The sequence below is a fragment of the Balaenoptera acutorostrata genome, chromosome 7, assembly GCF_949987535.1.
Source record: "Balaenoptera acutorostrata chromosome 7, mBalAcu1.1, whole genome shotgun sequence".
Classification (NCBI taxonomy): Eukaryota; Metazoa; Chordata; class Mammalia; order Artiodactyla; family Balaenopteridae; genus Balaenoptera; species Balaenoptera acutorostrata.
Window position 1 is genome coordinate 108,765,379 of NC_080070.1, and position 18,476 is coordinate 108,783,854.

The following is an 18,476-nucleotide window of genomic DNA, read 5'->3' on the forward strand; positions in this document are numbered from 1 at the left end:
TGATTAGGATGTTGCCGTCTTCCTAAGTGCAGTGAGAAGGGGGCGTTAAGCCGGGTGGCATTCTCCATGGACAGCTGGTAGCCACAGGGAATTAGACCGCAGCAGGTTAGGATTTGAGAGAAGGCGGAAGTCCAGGGTGAGAAGTGTGCTGATCCCACAGTTACTTAGGGGTGGAGCCAGCTTGCCTCGGCAGGGGTCCCAAATAATGGATGGAGGTGAAGGGAGGCAGCAGGGTTACAGGTGTGAGCAGCAGGGACAGGAACACCGGGAGGAAGGGCTTGTCCCAAAGCCACCAGAGTCACCAGAGCCAGGGAGAGGTGCCGGAGTAGGCCGTCTGGGGGCTTTGGGGGCCTCAAGGCCGGGCTTAGTCAAGCTGCTCTTCCGGGGCAGGAGCAGCCAGACACAGACCTGCATGGTGGGAGGTGACCCCACCCCCCAGGAGAGGAGAGGTGACAGTGACAAGGGGAAGCCTCAGTAAGTTCTCAGCCCTTCCATGACACACCCAAAGGCCACGGCAAACAGACACCTACCTCTCTCCACACCAACAGGGCAAGATCAAACAAGGATGCCCTCAAACTTAGGGTGCCCCAGGAAGAGGAAGAGAGCAGCTGTGGGGGCAGAGAAGCCACCTACTGAGAGAGGAGAGGAGAGGGCCTGGGGCTGGAGAGGGCCGGGGCAGGGGCAGGGGCTGGGGAGAGGCTCTGCTGGCCTGAGCGGGGGTGGGTGTGCTCACTCTGGCCTTCCTTGGGTTGGCTTCCTGGAGAAACCCCAGGCACGGGGATGGGCTCCCAGAGTCTGAGGGGTCCTGGCTACCGGTGTCCCAGAGGTAGGGTTCCCAGGCCGTGGGATGCCCATACCCAGCACCGACACAGACAGCAGCTGGGACAGTGTGTGCCCCCAGTGTGTGCTCTGCCCAAGCCCCGTCCCAAGACGGCCCTGGGACCCCCAAGCTTCCCCAATGGCCCAACAGGAACAATGGAGTCCTACAGGAGGGGAGGAGAGAGAAAGAGACCAAGGCTCTGGGGACATTTGGAAACCCAAGAGGGGCAGCCTTGGATGCAGGGGTCAGCAGAGGACACTGGGTGACATTTGCCAAATCGGCGGTGGCTGGAGACTGTCCATCCCCGGACACAAGCCTACGCCCATCACAGACTCAGCGTCCTTTATTGCACAGCGAGACTGTGATCTTTCCCCGGTGTGGGTGCGGGTGGAGAACCCCTCGGCCAAGCCCCAGTGCAGGCGGTAGGCCAGCTCAGCAGCCCGGCCACAGGAGGGTGAAGGCACCGCGGCTGCAGCGGAAATCCGGCTCTGGCTGCTCCGGCTTGGGCTCCACGGAGACCAGGCGCCGAGCCCCGCGCTGGGTCAGGGGGATGCAGTCGGAGACGCGGACCTCCAGGGCGCGGCCCTCCCTGAAGGAGGGAGGTCAGGGTCAGGACGGGCAGGGCTCCGCAGCCCCGCAGCCGCCCCCGCGCCCCGAGACTCACCCCTGGCAGTGCGCGGCCAGCACGCCCACCAGCTCCCCGATGCGGTTGTCCAGCGGCGGCCGGGAGCGGTGCAGACACACCACCAGATCGTCGTAGCCCCGAGCGTGCAGCACCACCAGCTGGTCCCGCCCGCTGGTCACGCTCAGCCCGGTCACCTGAAGGGGGCGGGGTCTCAGGGTCAGGGGCGTGGCAGGCCCTCCTCCGCAAACCTGCACCTCCACCCCGCATCCCAGGAGCACAGGCCCGCCCGCACGCATCTTCCCCTCCCCAGCCCCTCCCCCGCCCGCTCCCGACGGCCTCTCCCGAGCTCCCCTCCTCTCCCCCAGGCCCCACAGCCCTGCTGTCCCCTCTAGGTCCCCTTCCTCCCTCTCTGGTCCTGCCCATAAAGGGGAGGCTTGGGCAGGGCGCACCGCACACGAGGGCTTTTTGCCCTAATGGAATGTTCTAGATCTGCACAGTCTAACGTGGCACCACTGCTCACCTGTGGCTCTCCAGCACCTGAATGTGCTGGTGCCACTGAGGAGCTGAACTTTTACTTTTCTTTCCTTTTCACTGCATTTAAATAGCCACACGGGTCGTGGGCACCATAGCAGATGGTCCTCCACCCTGACAGTTACAGGGACCCCCAGCCTCAGTCCCTGCCCTGGGTTGCCCCTTGGCCTGTGGGAATACGAGCTGCGGCTCCAGGGAGCAAGTGGGTCACAGAACTGGACAGAGGGGTGAAGGGGAGGGGACCGGGTCCCACGGGTGGCAGCCACACACTGCAGCCAGGTCCATGCGGCCCAGGTCGGGGAGACCCCCGGGCAGGCACTGGCACAGATGTGGGCAAGGGGGCCATTTGGCATTTCGTTCTGCCAAAGAGTGGAGCAGGAGGGGGGCGAGGAGGCCGAGGATGGGGGTCTGGGCCCTACACCCGTGGGGCAACCGGAAGCCTCTGCAGGCTGTTCAGCAGGGGCGCGTGGGGCGGGGGAGGAGTTGCCGTCCTGAGCTGATGCTGAGTTCTAGAAAGCTCTGGCCATCCCAGGTAGCCATGAGGGGAGGGGCCCGGCAGTGCCCAGCAGGACACCGGGCCGGCTGGGGCCCCACGGATGCCCCCGCCCCCGCGCAGGGCTCACCACGTCCAGGGGCACGGCCCGCATCACCCGGTACTGCCGGCCCGGCTCCAGCTTGTAGAGGTGCCGGTCTGTGAGCAGCAGCGCCCGGTCCCGGCTTTTGTTGAAGCGATTCACCTGCGGGACAGGTGCTCTCGGGGTCACTTGCCTGCCCCAGGGGGCTCCCCAGCAGGTATGGCCGGTGGCCTCCCCTCCCTGAGGCCACTCTCTCACTGACTGGGCTGGAGCTGACTACTTTTGAAGTTGCAGGATCAGCTGTGAAACCTGTAAGCTAGGCCTGGGCCGGGGCTGCCACGGGCCTGCAGCCCTGCACCCACTGCTCACCTTTCGGACATGGCTGGAGAAGAGCACGGCCCCGAAGCCATCCTTTTCCCGAAGCGTCTTCAGTCGCTGAGCAAACAGGCCTGAGGCTGTGGGGTTGTCTGTGGCCTGAGGACAGATGGGGGCTGCTTGGGATGGGGTCTTGGGACCATGCTTGACTGACAGCAGCTCTCAGGGAATTGGCACAGTTATCCTTGACCTCAGAGAACCTCGTCAGGCCATGCGCCAGCCTCCTGGTGGGTCCACCTGCCACGCTGGCTTCCCCGAAGGCCCACCACACAGACCCCCTGCAGCCCTGAGGTTCTAGGCACACGTGTCTGTGCCCTCCACACCCACCCACCAGCCCAGCTCCCCACGCCAGGCCTGGGCAGACTGAGAGATGGAAGGGGCTGGGTGGGACCTCGCTCCTCCATGCCAAGCCACCCACCTGGGCAAACCTCGCGCCCCTGAGGCTTCATTCCCTGCAGAATGGGGCCAGGGGGCGGCTCACAGCACCCGTGTGGGCCAAGGGGGGCCATGGCATGGAGTCAGGGGGCTGTGCCTAAGAAGGGGGGTCTGTGCCAGAGAATGGGGGTGCTGACCTGAAAACACAGGAAGGCAAGTGGGAGTAGGGCAGAGGGGGAGGTGCTGAGTAAAGCCCAGGCTAGCTGGTTCTGGGTGAAAACCCTTGAACTTCAGAGGCCAGGGGCAGGAACAGAGGGGTACAGCCCACAGGACAGCCAGGCCCAGGGAGAGGACAGCTGAGGCGGACATGGGCAAGGTTTCAGCCTTGAGCCCCTCCTTGGCACCCAGACCCCGCAGCCCTGACACTTACGGAGGACAAGTAGTCCCGGGCCCAGGCCCGCCGGCAGCCCCAGTCCTGTCGCAGCTCCTGCAGGGCCGCCATGGCGGCCACCTTGGCCTTGATCTGAGCCATGTCTGAAGGGGGGATGTTCTTCACCAGCTGCCGGGCCCGCCACCTGGAGAGGGCCAGGTGGTCAGACGGACCCCTGTGCAGGCCTCACCCTTCCCTACTCCTGGTTGTGCCCCTTTTCCTGAGAACACACGTTAGTACCTTTTCATGTCCCTTCCCCCACAGGATAAAGCCAAGCCCCTCAGCCAGGCACTAGCCACCCGCTGTGTCCCAGCCTCCCTGGTCTCAGTGGAAGGTGGCCTCTCCTGCTCTGAGCACGCTCGTTGCCCTTCACACCTCTCCTAAAGAACTCCTACTCAGCCTTCAAAGCCCTGCTCAGTTGCAGAGTTTCCCCCACTTCTAGCTCCGACCCACCAGCCTCCCTGCAAGCCTCTAGCAAGGAGATGGAGGCCTGCATCCCCTCCAGATGTCCAGAATGGTGCTGGGGACATTAGGAATCTGCCAGCGGCTGTGGGGTGTGGGCAGCCAGCTGATGTGCACAGCCCCCTGTTTTCCTGCTTATCCAATGGGACCACCTGTCTCCTGGCTAGCACCAAGGGGTTCAGATGGCCCGGTCCAGGTGTTCACTGGGCTCTAGCTGAGTGGAAAAGAGTGAGGGGCAGAGGGCGAGTACCTGCAGAAGAGCGCCTGGCAGATGTCCTGGAAAGGCTGCAGCACAGCAGGGGGCGGCAGCCACACAAGGTCACGGCCGTAGAGCGGGGGCTGCCGTGCAGCCTGGAATCGCCGCTGCATCTCTGCCAGGTGAGTGCGCACCTTGTGCCTCCGGAACCAGCGCATGATGGTGTAGATGGCCCTCAGTCGCCGGCAGTGCCGCCTGGCCAGCGTGCCCCGCCATGCCTGGGGGGCCAGTGGGAGGTGGTGCTCCATTAGGCCCTGCCAGGCCCCGCCTCCCTCACCTTAGGAGACCCCAAAATGGAGGGGCACCCCGAGAATGTAACCATCAAAACCCAGACTGAAGATCCTACAAGGCAAGCGGCCCAGCGAACCCACAGATTAAAAGAGACTTAAGCAACGTATAGACCCTGAGTTGAACAGACTGAGGACACGACTGGGGACGTGTGGTTATTGACTGGACAGGACAGCAGCAAGTCAGTGTGAACTTTCTAAATCCTGTTTCTGTGATGGTATTGGGTCATGTTCTTAAAAAAAAAACCCCTGTGTGTTACAGGAGATAACAGAGGTAACAATGAAATGCAGTGTGTCGTCCTTAGTTGGATTCTGGGTTTTTAAAAGATGTAATGGGGGACTTCCCTGGTGGTGCAGTGGTTAAGAATCCGCCTGCCAATGCAGGGGACATGGGTTCGATCCCTGGGTCAAGAAGGTCCACATTCTGCGGAGCAACTCAGCCCGCGTGCCACACCTACTGAAGCTCGCGCGCCTAGAGCCCGTGCTCCGCAACAAGAGAAGCCACTGCGGTGAGAAGCCCGCATACCGCAACGAAGAGTAGCCCCTGTTCACCGTAACTAGAGAAAGCCCGTGTGCAGCAGCAAAGACCCAATGCAGCCAAAAAAAAAAAAAAAAAAAAAAGACTGCTCTACCATACCATTTAAAAATAAAAAAATAAAAAATGTAATGGGTCATAGTGGGACCCTTTCAGAAATTTAAATATGGCCTACATATTAGACATTCAGATGCGTAGAATATATTTTATAAGTGTTAGGTTTCTTTTTTTTTTTGGCCATGCCCTGCATCATGCGGGATCTTGGTTCCCCCACCAGAGATGGAACCCGTGCCCCATGCAGTGGAAGCGCAGAGTCTTAACCACTGCACCGCCAGGGAACTCCCAGTGTCAGGCTTCTTGAATGTGCTAATGTCAGTGTGGTTATAAAGGTGGATGACCTTGTTCTTAGGATATGCCTGCTGAAGGATTTAGGGGTGTCATTACTTCATATGGTTTGGGAAAAAATACAAATATACGCGTATGTGAGTATCTGTATGTGCATACGGAGAAAGAGAGATAGAGACAGAGAGAGACAGGGTGCTGGGGGGAGGGGAGGGGAGAACATAATTGGAGCAATCCAGGTGAATAGTAATCATTGTACGAATCCACTTTTCTGTAGGTTTGAAATGTTAAAAATAAAAAGTTATGGGGAGAGGTGGGAGAATCCTTATCCTTTGGGAAGACATACTGAAATGATTATAAATGAAATTATTTGCTTCAAAATAACCAGGATAGAGGTGCGATGTCTACCCAAAACCACGTTGGTCATGTGACGTGGTTGACACAGAGCAGTAGGCGTGTGGGAATATAGCACACCATTCTGCACGCTTTTCTCCAGGTCTGAAATCTTTCAGAATAAATGGAAGAAAAGAAGGAAAAAAGAAAGGAAGGAAGGAAGCCAGATTCCTGAATGTCTTATTTTGAGCACCTGGGCCTGAGGCTGGTGGCCACAGAACAGAGGTGACCCCAACAGCATCCACACTTTTCGCTTAAGTCAGTTTCAGTGTCGGTTTGTCACCTGCGAGCGGGGGCTCCCCCGGTACTTGGAAGTGTGCCTGTGCTCCCCTCAGTGCACGCACGTCCCCGCAACTCCGGGTGGGACACACCCATCTCTCCCCTCCCCCCAGGTAACGCACAGCTCTCTCCTTCCCATCCTCCCACACCCTGCCTGGTAGCCGTCCAGCCCCGCCGCACCTTCTGTAGCAGCAGCACGATGATGGGGATGAGACACGCGCGGCTCTGCTCCAGTGTGACCAGCGTCCGGGGTGAACGGATGAAGAGCTTGCTGTGGCCGAAGGCCACGTCCCCCTGCAGCCCGTGCTGCTCCAGGAGGGCGCTCACGGCCGCCCTATCGGAGCCCAGCAGGTGGTTTGGCCACGTGTACTCACAGGTCATCTTGTACCTGTCACAGAAGGACCGTGGGGTCCCAGGGGTCCCAGACCCTGGGGAGGAGTGAGGACCCGCCCCGCCTTGACCCGCCCCGCCCCAGGCCACGCCCACTCCAACGCCACGCCCACACCCTCCCTGCCGATCCCCACGCAGCCCATCCCCGCCCCCGCCCCACCCCGTGTGTCACAGGAGGGACCTCGGTGACTGTCAGTGCCCTGAGGTCAGCAGCGTGCAGGCTCCCGCCCTGAAGTCTGAAAAGCGCCCACTGCTTTGGGCACCCGCGGCCCGCTGCTGGAACCCCTCAAGGACACGCCCCTGGGGGAGGGGGCCGTACCTGAGCAGGAATCGAGAATAGGGCTGGCGGGAAGCGAAGCCGGCCCTGCGGACCCTCACGTTCTCCAGCAGCCCCAGGTATGCGACCTGGTGGCGACAGTGGCCCTCATCCAGCTTCGCGGCCACCTTGTCCTCGTTGGGCTTGATGCAGCGGACGTAGAAGGGCTCCTGTGGGGACAAAGGACACTCGGAGAGGCCAGTGTCACGGCCCTACACTCACCCGGCAGGGGCAGCAAGCGAGCTGTCTCCATCCTGCCGTCTCCATCCTCCCACGCTGCCGTGTGCGTGGGGAAGAGGCTCTCAGGGGGAAGGGGAGGCTGAGGGCCCAAGGGCAGGCCGAAGGCTGAGGCCAGAAGGAGACTGGGGATGAGGGGTGGCGGGCAGCATGGGACCTGGGAGCCCAGTGTTGGGTGCGGGCAGGAGGCTGGCCCAGAGCCAGGGTCTGACCGGGCAGCAAAGCCCCTTAGCCCTTCCTTTCGCTTCCCAGAGGCCCTGCTGAGTCTCTGGATATTCTACTGTCCTTCCACTGCCCCCTCTGACTTTGCGCCCCAAGCTCTGCAAGGTGCTCGTGCCACTTTCCTGTCCCTGTGGCCCCAGCTTCCAGAAGCTAACCCCGTATCTGGGCAGGACCAGGGCTGGGTCAACCCAAGCTCTGAGCAAGGTCTCCCCCAGCCCATCCCCAAGAGGCAACGAGGCCAGGGGAAGGCTGCTGGGACCCCGCATTTACTCAAGCCTCCGCCTGGTCCAGGGCATCTTAACCTGTGCAGCGGCTGGTCCCTCCCTGCTGGAGGGGGTGTGGCTCGCAGCAGAGAGGAAACAGAAGGATCCGGAAGGATCCAGGCTCAGGGTGGGGTTGGGGGGCCGTACCTTGGAGGCCAGGTTTTCCACCAGGGCCACCATGGAGTTCTTGAAGAGTGTGCCGGCTGTCAGGGGGCGCTTGGTCACCTCTGTGATGTCCTGCTGCCCATCTGGCCACATGGCCCGCAGGGTGGGGTCCGTGCTGTGGACACAGGCTGCATGGCCAGCCGCCCTCCAGGACAGCCCGCACCCCAGCCTGGCCATTTGTAAGCTTCATGGCCTCAGCTTTGACCCTCAGGCTGTCTGTGAGCATCAGACCGGAGTGTCTGAAGGCCCTTCCAGCCAGAGCCCCTGGGCCCTCGCCCTCTGGTGCCCACAGGGCCTGCTCACCTGTTGTACAGCAGCCGCTTGAAGTCCTGGAAGAGGGAGTCTCTGTTCTTGTCAATGAAGCCCTCCGCCGAGTACCTGATTGGGGAGGACAGGGCCACTGAGGAGACGTGCCCCTGCCCCTCCTCCCACCTGGTCAGCCTCTCTTCCTTCCTCCTCACGTGCGCCTCTCCCTCCCCCTCTCCTTTCCGGCTTCCCTCTCATCACCTAAGACCTCCTCCCTCAGGAGTTTCCCTCCTGAAAGATGCCAAATGTCGCATCGCTGAATCCTGGCTCGAGCACATACACGCGGTGCGACCTGACCTAGGGCGACTTACTGAAACTCTCTGTGCCTCAACAGAGACCACAAGCTCAGAACAGTGCCCACTGAGTTTCCAAAAACATCGGGCGATTGCAGTTACAACCAGGAACTCCTGAGTCATGGGTCTGTTTTGTTCCGGTGGCACTGAGAACCTCAGGTTCATCGTCTCGTCCTTTGACTGTTAGAAATCCCAGCACTAAAATCTTGGCTTCACTTGCAGCTCCTAGAAAGGCTCAAGGCCATGGGATCTGACTTCTGGTGGCTTCGTCTTTTGGACTCTTATTTCTTCTCCTTGCGAAGGACACGCTGGACACTTGTGCCTCTCTCTGTGTCACCTCAGATCCACTTCGGGGTGAGGTGAGTGACAGGGAAATTAATAATAATCACGGCTACTCCTGGAAGACACCTGGGGCCTTGGTACTCAGTGTGTGGCCCGAGGACCCACAATGTCCATCTGGCCTGGGAGCTTGTTAGAAACACAGCCTCTCGCCCCTCTGCTCCTCCTCGCTGGCCTGCACCTTGATGTGCAGGCTTTGCTCAAAGCGTGACAAGAACTGGCCCTGGGCTAGGAGCAGAGGTCCACCCTGGCTGCACCTCGGACTCTCTAGCCCCTCTCCCAGAAATGGGCATTTTTTTTAAAAGCTTCCCAGAAGATTCTATGATGCAGCCAGGGCTGAGAATCGCTATCTTAAAAGCCCCATTGTATGCTTTTTACTTGTGAATCTGGTGAGGGCATATTTTCAGCGCCTTAAAAAGGGGAGGGGTCAGACGGGGGGACCAGACGCTCAGTGGGGGGCCCTTACATGACATCCCCTGCATAGTGCTTGATCCGGAAGTCTCGGCCAAACTCCATGGTCTTGTCTGTGGGGCAGAGCTATGGGCGGGGGCAGGCCAGGTCAAGGCACAGAAGGTGTGGGGGGATCTGGGGGAGGGGGGGACAGTCCTGCAGAGAAGGCTGAGCCACCGCCAAGGACCCCCCACCCCCAAGACAGGCAGCGTGGCACCCGTGGCGCCCTTTCCAGGGCTGGGACCAGCCGGGGGTGCACAGGGCCGGGGCGACCGCAGGGGCGGAGGGGCACCTGGCGGCTGGTGTAGTGTGGGTGGTGGCGGTGGTGCGTGTCCAGGGTCTGCAGGAAGATCCGGTCAGTGATGGGGCCCGCGGTGCTGCAGGCCTCATCCAGCACAGCCAGGATGCCCCGGTGGGGCCGCTCCACCAGGTCCACGATGGTGGCGTTGTTGAAGTACTCCACCTGCGGGAGGGCAAGCAGGGCAGCTCCCGAGCCCCGTCCGGCCTCTCGCCCGAGTTCCTGCCCGGCGCCCGCTCCCCCCAGCCCTCCCCTGCACACACCCGCCCGCCCAGTGCCACGCCTCTCCCTCCAGGGCCCGAGGTGTGCAGGACGGCCCCGGCACTCACGCTCTGCCAGGCGATGCCCTCCCGCTCGTATTCCTCCTGCTCCTGCTTCAGGATGAGCTGGATGAAGAGCTGCTGCAGCTTCTCGTTGCAGTAATTGATGCAGAACTGCTCGAAGCTGGGGGCGGAGGGGCCGTTGAGAGTCCTGCCTCGACTGCCCACCGCAGGGCTTTTGCTCCATGGGGAGCGAGCGCAACAAATGGCAGTCTTCCCCGCAAATAGATCCCCTGAGGTTTGCCTGAGGGGCTGGTGCCAGGCGCCCCAAGTGGCCTCTCTGTTGGGGAGCATCTCCCGCTCCGGGCCGCTCTTCTACCCGCCTGCCCCCAAGTCCAGCACGCACACCCTGGAGTGGATCTGGGAGTCCCAGCGAGGGGAAGTGAGCCGAGATCTTGCCTTCCCAGGCACCAGTGGACGGCGGCACAGCTGAGGCTGGCTTGAAGGCACGAGCCTGGGGCCAGGGACCGACCGGCACCGACGCCGGACCCCCTGCTCCCCAGCCCAGCTGAGCTCCCCAGGACTAAGGAGGCCCTAGAGGGTGGGCGAGGTCAGGGTGTGGTGGCAGGGCTACCCACCTGTTGACAGGGAACACCTCGAAGCCGTAGATGTCCAGCACGCCGATGACTGTGTCCTTGCCGTCGCGCCGGGGGTCCCGGTCCCGGGGTTCCATGCCACGGTTGATCCGGTCCACCACCCACTCAAACAGCCGCTGGTACACTGCCTGGGAAGAGGCCAGGAGCCAGCTGCCTCTGACTGCCTCTGGCCCCGTCTCCTCCGGGAAGGCCTCCAGGTTGCCCCCCCACCTCCAGGGCACCTTGGCACAGGCGTCCCGGGCATAGCTGGCCTCGGCCGCAGTGTGGCCCTTCTCGATGAGTTCCCTGCCTCCCGAGGCCACGGTGCGAGCCAGCAGGCAGCGCAGCACCATCCCCCGGGGTGTGGCCGTCAGCTCAGCCACGTGGTCCACCAGCACCTCATCAGTCACCGCCAGGCGCCTCTGCTCCAGACTGCCCTCCTCCAGCTCCACAAACTTGATGTTTCCCTGGTGACGCGGGAACCATGAAGAGTCAGGCTCCGCGTCTCAGAGGAGCCTGCTGCACCCCTCTGCCCCCAGAGGGCCGGGGGAGGCGGGGACGCGGGGTACAGTAGAGCTTGGCTTCTACCACATACACAGCCAGAGAGAGAGAGGGGAGCGCTTCCTGGAGCACGCCAGAGCCTTCCCCAAGGCTTCCCACCCGAACGTCATGTGAGTGGTCCCACTGCATCCTTCTGCGGCCGGCTATGTGCTACCCACTCCTCATGCTTCCTCAGAGAGAACTAAGGCTCAGAGGCGCTGAGTAACCTGCCCAAGGCCACACAGCTCTTAGGTGACAGAAGCAAAAGGCCGGTCGGTCTGCATGTGCTCAGCTTTACTGAGCCCAGACTGCCCTTGCCTGCTAAGTCTGGGCTGATCTACCAGACAAGGACCAGGCCCATTCTGGGCATTCAGGGCCCACGGCTTAGGGCCCGGCCTGTGGGAACCCATAGCCAAAGCAACTCAGTTTCAGCAGAGGGAGAAGTGGGCCAGTTACATGGCTGGGTTGTCAGAGGCCAGTCTCCTCCTCCAGGGGAGGCGCCCGGCCAGGGCACCACATGGGGAAATGGCCGCAGAGCCCACAGCCAGGCTCACCAGGTGCAGAATGGCGGCCAGGATCCGGTGCACGGAGGCCACCTCCTCAGGACTGAAGCCGATCACCCGCATGGCCTCCGTCACCGCCTGGTGGTGGCTCTTCTCGTCGCTGTCCAAGACCTGGGGGAGAAAGGGCTCAGCACCCCAGTGCCACACTGAGCCTCGATCGAGTCCCCTGTCCCAGTGCGCATGCTCACCCACTGCACCCCCATCCCGGCGCTGAGCCCGATTCCTCCAACTGAAAGCCTGCCGAGTCAGGCCCCACCAGTCCCGCTGAGCCATGCACACTGCCCTGGGCCCTGCTGAAGTCACTGGCTACCAGCACCAGGGCCCTGGGACTAAGCGTGATTAGAGCCTGGGCTCCCTGCCCCGACTCACACTGAGCCCCGCCCCCTGGCGGATGAAATTATACAGCGCAGGGTTTCTCTGCAGGTGCAGTTCTTGCAGCTCCTTGTCCTCACAGCCCCGCAGCACCTGGAGGACCCGACACCCCTCCGTTAGGCCCCTGAGCTCCAAAGACTCCACCCACGTACGCAGGACAAACAGACGCGTCCTCCAACCACCGCTGACCCAACTAATTCATGGTGTGGGTCAGCACAGTGATGGTGTGGACACCGCCTGAGCCCAGGGAGAACCTACTTCTAGGTCAGATACTGTGTAGACACCACACCTATCCAGGGAAAGACCACTTCAGTGGTCAGACATGGTGTAGATACCACCTGAGTCCACAGAGACCCACTTCAGAGGTCAGACACATTGCAGACATTGCCTGTGTCCTGGGAGGACCTACTTCAGTGATCAGACACGCTGTAGACACTGCCAATGTCCAGGCAGACACACTTTGGTGAGTCAGAAAGAATGTAGATACCACCCAAGTCCAAGGAGATCCCGCCTCAGTGGGCCAAACATGGTGTGACCACCTGAGTCCAGGGAGACACCACCTCAGTGGGTCTAACCCAGTGTAGACACTATCAGTGTCCAGAATCCACCTCGGTGTCAGACATGGTGTGGACACTGCCCTGCCCGCGTCCAGGGGGACCCCACGTCAGAGTCAGATGAGGTGTACACACAGCCATGTCCAGGGAGCTCCCACCGCAGTAGGGGCAGGGCCGGAGCGAAGGCATGGAGGGAGAGGGGAGGGAAAGGGACTGTGGGTGGGGCAACCAGAAGGCCTTCCCTGCAGGTCTCCCCCTGCCTGCTTTGGCTCACCTGGTAGAAGGCATGGAAGTTCCTCTCGCCCACGTGCTGCTTGAGGACCCGAGACTGAGGAGAGAGGAGCAGCTGGACCGAGGCCCGGATGCTGGCCCCACCCCAGGGGACCTGTCCCAGAGCCCCCGGGGCAGTGCAGGTAGGCGGTGGTAGCTGATCTGGCTACAGAGGGAGCCCCGCCCGGTGAAGCTGGGAAGGTAGGTTCCTGCCCCCAGGGTGCCAGGCCTGGGAGGCTCGGCGTGGTGGGGCAGCTCTGCCTGGTCCCCCCGAGGGAGGCCTTTGTGTGGCCCACCTGCCCAGGGTCTCGGTAGTAAGGCCCACCTTCTCCAGCAGGTAGCTGTGGATGTGTCCCCCCACGGGGTCTCCTTTGAAGTCAAAGTTGATGTCCATGTACTTGCCGAAGCGGCTGGAGTTGTGGTTGCGGTTGGTGCGAGCGTTGCCGAAGGCCTCCAGCACGCACGTGGACTTGAGCAGCACGTCCTTGACTCTGCGTGGGGCAGAGGGGCCGAGGGGCTATAACGCAAAGACCTCGCGCTGGGGACTGTGCCCGGGTCCAGCATCCCCGTCTGAGGCTTCCCCATCACAGGAGGAGAGGGAGCCTGAGGGCCTGGCCCACCCTGCGCTGCCCCTTGCAGGCCTTTGACTCTGAGATGCTGGGAAAGGCACCTGCAGGGGGCTCACGCCGGTTGCCCTGTAAAGCCTTGAGCCTTGAAAGGCATTGGCCCTGCCTTCCCAGACCGAAGCTGCAGCCCAGTGAGGAGCTGGGTCTGGACCCTCGGCGCCAGCCACGTGTGCTTGGGAACTTCCATCGCTGTTCCCACCCCACTCCTGCCCCGAACCCCACCTTACCCCACCTCAACAGGAAGAGCCGGGGCTCCCGCATAGGAAGCTGCTCCTACAAATCCCCGCCGGTGAGCAGCTGGCAGGCAGGTGGGCCCCGGGTTCCGGGTTCCTGACCCAAACCCTGACACCCGGCCTGGCATCCTGGGCCTTCCTGATGGGCCAGCCAACTTTTCCACTTCCATCAGGTCCCGGTGAGGGCCCAGCACCCGTCTGTTGGCCCTCTGCACCTCACTCCCTTCCTGTCCCTAGGGGAAGGGCACCCACATGCTGGGCCTCGCCTCTCCTTGTGTCGAGAGGTCCGGGCTGCGGCTCACCTGGAGCCTTGCTGACAGCCACTGAACTTGGCCTGAGCCGGGCTCCATTGTGTCTCTTGCCTCCCATCAGGCATGAGGCCCCTCCCCACCCCCTCCCCACCCTCACCTCTCCACCTCGGCCCTCTGGCTAGGGTTGGTGACGGCAGCGATGTATTGCATGATGTGCTTGCTGGCTTCTGTCTTCCCTGCCCCACTCTCCCCTGCCGGAAAGAACGACAGTCAGACAGAATTTCTGGCTGCTCCCCCTTAACCAGCTCCCGGTGCCCATCCCCACTCCCAGGTGCTCCAATCACCTCCCCATCGTTGACAGATGAAAACACTGGGGCCCAGGGAGGCTGTGAGCCAGAGCCTGGGCCCTGGCTGCAGGGCAGGTACCTGAGATAACAATGCAGGTATCCCTGGACCGTTGCTTCATCGCCCTGTAGGCAGCGTTGGCCACAGCGTACAGGTGGGGCGGCCGCTCATAGAGCTCGCGGCCCTGGTACCTGGCGATGGCCTCGGGCCCGTACAGGGGCAGCTCCTGGTAGGGGTTCACGGACACCAGCACCTCACCGATGTACGTGTAAATGCGGCCCTTCTCGAACCTGGCACAGGCAGGGTCAGTCCTCAGTGCTCAGGGCCTCGGGGACACACACCTAGGTCCCGGGGCATTGGGCCCAGGCGGGAAGCCTTGGGGCCCTGGCCCACCCGCAGGGCTGAGAGTAGACGAGGGAGTTGGGGGGAGAGGGGGTGCCGGCTGACTTGAGCCTTCCCGGTGCCGTTTGCCGGGAGTCGCACCCCACACAAGGTAGTGGTGGGATCCAAGCTGCTCTCCACGGGGATCCTGATGTCACGGGAATCATGACTACCCACTTTATTAAGGGACTGACTTGCCCGAGGCCTTGCTGGGCAAGGCAGAGCTGGCAGCGTGGGAAACTGGGTTGAGGACCGGGAGGAGACGGGGCGGGGGGCGGGGAGGCAGAGGGAGGGGCCTCCAGCTGTTTCCTTCTCAAGACCTGGGCGGGGACCCAGAAGCAGAAGCGACCCAGCCCAGCCCCTCCCAGTCCCCACCCTCCCCCCGGGCACTTCCTCAGACTTCTTGACCCTTCCCTTCAGGAACCTAGCCACCCAGAAGGGTGCCTGTGTCCATCATCCCTCTCTTGACTCTCCTGCCCTGGGAGGAGCACTGGCCCGCCTGCGCCTGCTGCCCTGACGACCCGCCCTGCCCCTCACAGCCTGTCCCGGGTTCCTCTTCCTCAGCTGCCTCGGACGCGGGAGTTCCCTGGCTTGGCTCCCTGCACACCCGGGACCTGCTGGAGACAGACTCTCGCATCTGCAAGCTGTGTGGCCCCAGGCTCAGGGTTCCATCATTAATACGGAGATGGTAATACCTGTCTCAGAAGCTAGTGTATAGGAATGAAGTGAAGTCATGCTTAGCTCTCTGCCCCATACAAAAGAGAAGCTCATTTCCTGTCTGACTCTCCATCCCACAGCCCTGGCCTTGGCTCAGGGCCCGCCCGTGCCTGACTTCAGCAATCTGGGGTCAGTGGGACCTGTCCCCAAGCTCTGCACAGTCACCTTCTCCCCCTGGCTGTCCAGGGATGAAGCCAGCTCCTGGTGCCACCCCATGTCACCACCAACTCCTCCCTGCCCTCTGCCCTCCGGCAAATAGGGCCCCGTGTCACTTCTACCAGCCACACCCTGAAGCACCCCACAGGCCCCCGAGAGTGTTATCTCAGCTTGCCCACCTGCACCCCCCAGGGTGGGCCCTGACCACTTCCCTTGGAGCCCCCAGGGCCCAGCACAGCCCCACACGGGGGATGGAGCATCCTGCCGGTCCGGGGGCCTGGCACCTGCCGGGAGGAGGGGTCAGGAGGCACCTGGGCTGTGGGGGAGGCCCGGGTCTGGGAAGCCTGCTCTAGCACCAGCTGGTTGCCCTGGCCCTGAGGCCACGGTCCTTCCTGTCCCGATGTCCCCCTGCGGTCACCCAGACAGCGGGCTGGCAGAGACCAGCGGGGGTGGGGATGGGGAGAAGGGGAGCCCCTGCCCGAGGTCTACCTGAGCTTCAGGTTCTCCATGAAGTCTTCCATGGTCACTTGGTCCAAAAGCACAAAGTCGGGCTTGCCGCACTCAGGGCCTTCGTCCTCCATCGCGCCGGCGGGAAGCACCCAGGCCAGGTTGCCCCGACCTTCCTGTGCAGAGCAGCTCGGCGGTGGGGGGGGGGGGGGGGTGCTCTCGCACAGGCCCAGCCCTCCCTCCCGCAGCCGCGTGGTGAAGTAGGAAGTGGGTTCTTGTGGCCCCAGGGAGGGGTTGCCCTCCCTGCTTGCCGTCCCCTCCCAAGGGGCTCTGACCCCTGCTTCCTGGTTCCCCTCAGGGCGTGCCTAACGGTCGAGGCGGTCAAGGAAACGCCGACCCTCTGTGATCTCACCCTCGCCCCAAGCAGCGGAGTCTCTGCAGTCCCCAGCCCTGCTGCATCGAGTCACCGGTAGGACTGTGAGGAGGGCTTTCTTGACGTCGTGGCGGCCACAAAACCCGTCAACTCTCAGACCTCAACAGTAGGCAGATTTTTGGGTAGGTACATTGCACCTTGATAAAAGGTGAACAAATGCTGATACCCAGGCCTTTGGGGCAGGAGCCTAGGCAGTAATCCTTCCAAGTGTGACCACGCTGCGATGTGAACCACAAAGCCAGCTTCCAGGCTTAGCCCGCCACAGCCACGGGGCTGGTGGTCTGGGTTCGTCATGCTGAGACCCAGTCTTGCCATTGGTCCAGGCTTCTGGATGTTTCCCAGAAGCGTCCTTTGTGTCCTCGGGGCCCACCTGCCTGTCCCTCTAGTAGTGAGGACCAGGAGCTGCACCAGGAGCCCTCCTGTCCCACCTTGGTCCTCACCTCCCAGACGTGTGGCCTCATTTCTCTCCGTAGAGCAGGCGGGCCCTTTACAAGTGGCCAGATGGGCCAGCTCAGACTTCGACCACATGGCATCCGGGTTGGGGACGTGGGGCGGTTCTCTCTCATCCCTCCCCTTGCACAGGGAGGACAGCGTATTTCCCAGCTTTGAGTCATCCGTGTAGTACCTTTGGGATTCTCTACTCAAAAAGCTAGTTTATTTAAGAACTGTCTTTCAGTCAAGTCATTTTTTTTTTACCTGAATGAATAAAAGAATTTATTCTGTGACATTTAGGGTCTAGACTAGAGTAAAATTTTTGGTTCATTTTAGCTCGAGACTAGAATAAAATTTCTAACCAAGCGTGATCAAAAGTCTCTCTTTTTTTTTAAAGTTTTATTGGAGAATAGTTGCTTTATAATGTTGTGTTAGTTTCTACTGTACAGCAAAGTGAATCAGCTACACGTATACATATATCCCCTTTTTTGGATTTCCTTCCCATTTAGGTCACCACAGGGCATTGAGTGGAGTTCCCTGTGCTATACAGTAGGTCCTCATCAATCAACTCACTTTTTAAACTCTGAAACATTGTTTGATATGCACGTGTTTTTTTCCTTCAAATACTTTAAAATGAATACATATCTAATGAAATTGTAAAGTGCTTATTTTCAAATGCCTGATAAAACCAAGCCTCACAGCACTGCGCCCCATTGTTCTGAGGGGACCCTCCCATCGGGACCAGGCTTTGGCTCCACCCTGCGCCAGGCCTGGGGCTTCTCTTGAGCAAATTCTGGTCAAGTTTCATCCTCCCAATCTCTGAAGACCCCCTTCGCACCCCCTGCCTCTTTGGCTGGTGCTTTTGAAGGGTTTTCCAAACCAAAGCTCAGGAGTACCTGGGGAGTTCTCACGGAGCCTCAAGGTTTCACTTCCCCAACCTCTGGGCCCGGGGTTTGCATTAAATTAACAAGTGAAAAAAATGATGCGGCTGTTCCAGTGAAACTTGAGACATTGAAACCTGAACTCGAAAAAATTTTCACGTCATGGGACTTCCCTGGTGTCCCTGGTGGCGCAGTGGTTAAGAATCCACCTGCAGGGGACACGGGTTCGAGCCCTGGTCCGGGAAGATCCCACATGTGACGGAGCAACTAAGCCCGTGCACCACAACTACTGAGCCTGCGCTCTAGAGCCTGTGAGCCGCAACTACTGAAGCTCACAAGCCTAGAGCCCGTGCTCCGCAACAAGAGAAACCACCGCAGTGAGAAGCCCGTGCACCACAACGAAGAGAAGTCCCCACTCGCCACAACTAGAGAAAGCCTGCGTGCAGCAATGCAAAAACCCAACACAGCCAAAACCAAAAAAAAAAAAAGAAAGCTTAAAAAAAAACATTTCACGTCACGTCAAAAAGTAGCTTTCTTTGGGGTTTTTTTTTTTCCACGTAAAGATGTCAAGATGGTTCTTAGGTTGGGGATTGGCCCGTGGGTTAACCAGTCCCAGCTTTAGACCCTGCTACTGTGTGGCCCTGCACTTAACTGCAGTCAGGACTGTGCTCTCCACGCTGACAGCTTGCAGAAAGGATTTGCCACCCAGTGCCTCATTTATCTATGAGGCCAGTGACAGCACACCAGAAATCCTTCCCCCTCCTGTGTCTGGCTGGACCTCTGGGTCTGCTGGTCTCAGGCAGGACAAATGGTGGC

The 18,476-nt window shown here is 60.8% G+C and overlaps 1 protein-coding gene across 3 annotated transcripts; it reads right to left on the reverse strand.

The window, feature by feature from the left end:
• Positions 1 to 1,145: 1,145 nt before the first annotated feature.
• Positions 1,146 to 16,902, reverse strand: MYO1G (myosin IG). Of its 3 annotated transcripts, XM_007187697.2 has the most exons (22): positions 15,957 to 16,902; positions 14,295 to 14,503; positions 14,026 to 14,119; positions 13,084 to 13,249; positions 12,763 to 12,816; positions 11,932 to 12,027; positions 11,554 to 11,673; positions 10,702 to 10,926; positions 10,463 to 10,608; positions 9,894 to 10,008; positions 9,559 to 9,729; positions 9,283 to 9,353; positions 8,182 to 8,256; positions 7,861 to 7,993; positions 6,995 to 7,161; positions 6,466 to 6,673; positions 4,444 to 4,667; positions 3,732 to 3,876; positions 2,921 to 3,025; positions 2,600 to 2,713; positions 1,485 to 1,639; positions 1,146 to 1,409 (listed from the first exon to the last, which is right to left on the reverse strand). In XM_007187697.2, the coding sequence occupies exons 1-22, from the start codon at positions 16,046 to 16,048 to the stop codon at positions 1,253 to 1,255; spliced, it is 3,042 nt and encodes a 1,013-aa protein (XP_007187759.2). In that variant the 5' UTR covers positions 16,049 to 16,902; the 3' UTR covers positions 1,146 to 1,252. The 3 variants fall into 3 exon arrangements, 2 of the variants coding, with proteins under 2 accessions (XP_007187759.2, XP_007187760.2); XM_007187698.2 differs by lacking the exon at positions 11,932 to 12,027; XR_003623896.2 differs by lacking the exons at positions 1,146 to 1,409; positions 1,485 to 1,639; positions 2,600 to 2,713; ... (4 more) ...; positions 6,995 to 7,161; positions 9,283 to 9,353 and having other exon boundaries at positions 7,899 to 7,993.
• Positions 16,903 to 18,476: the final 1,574 nt, after the last annotated feature.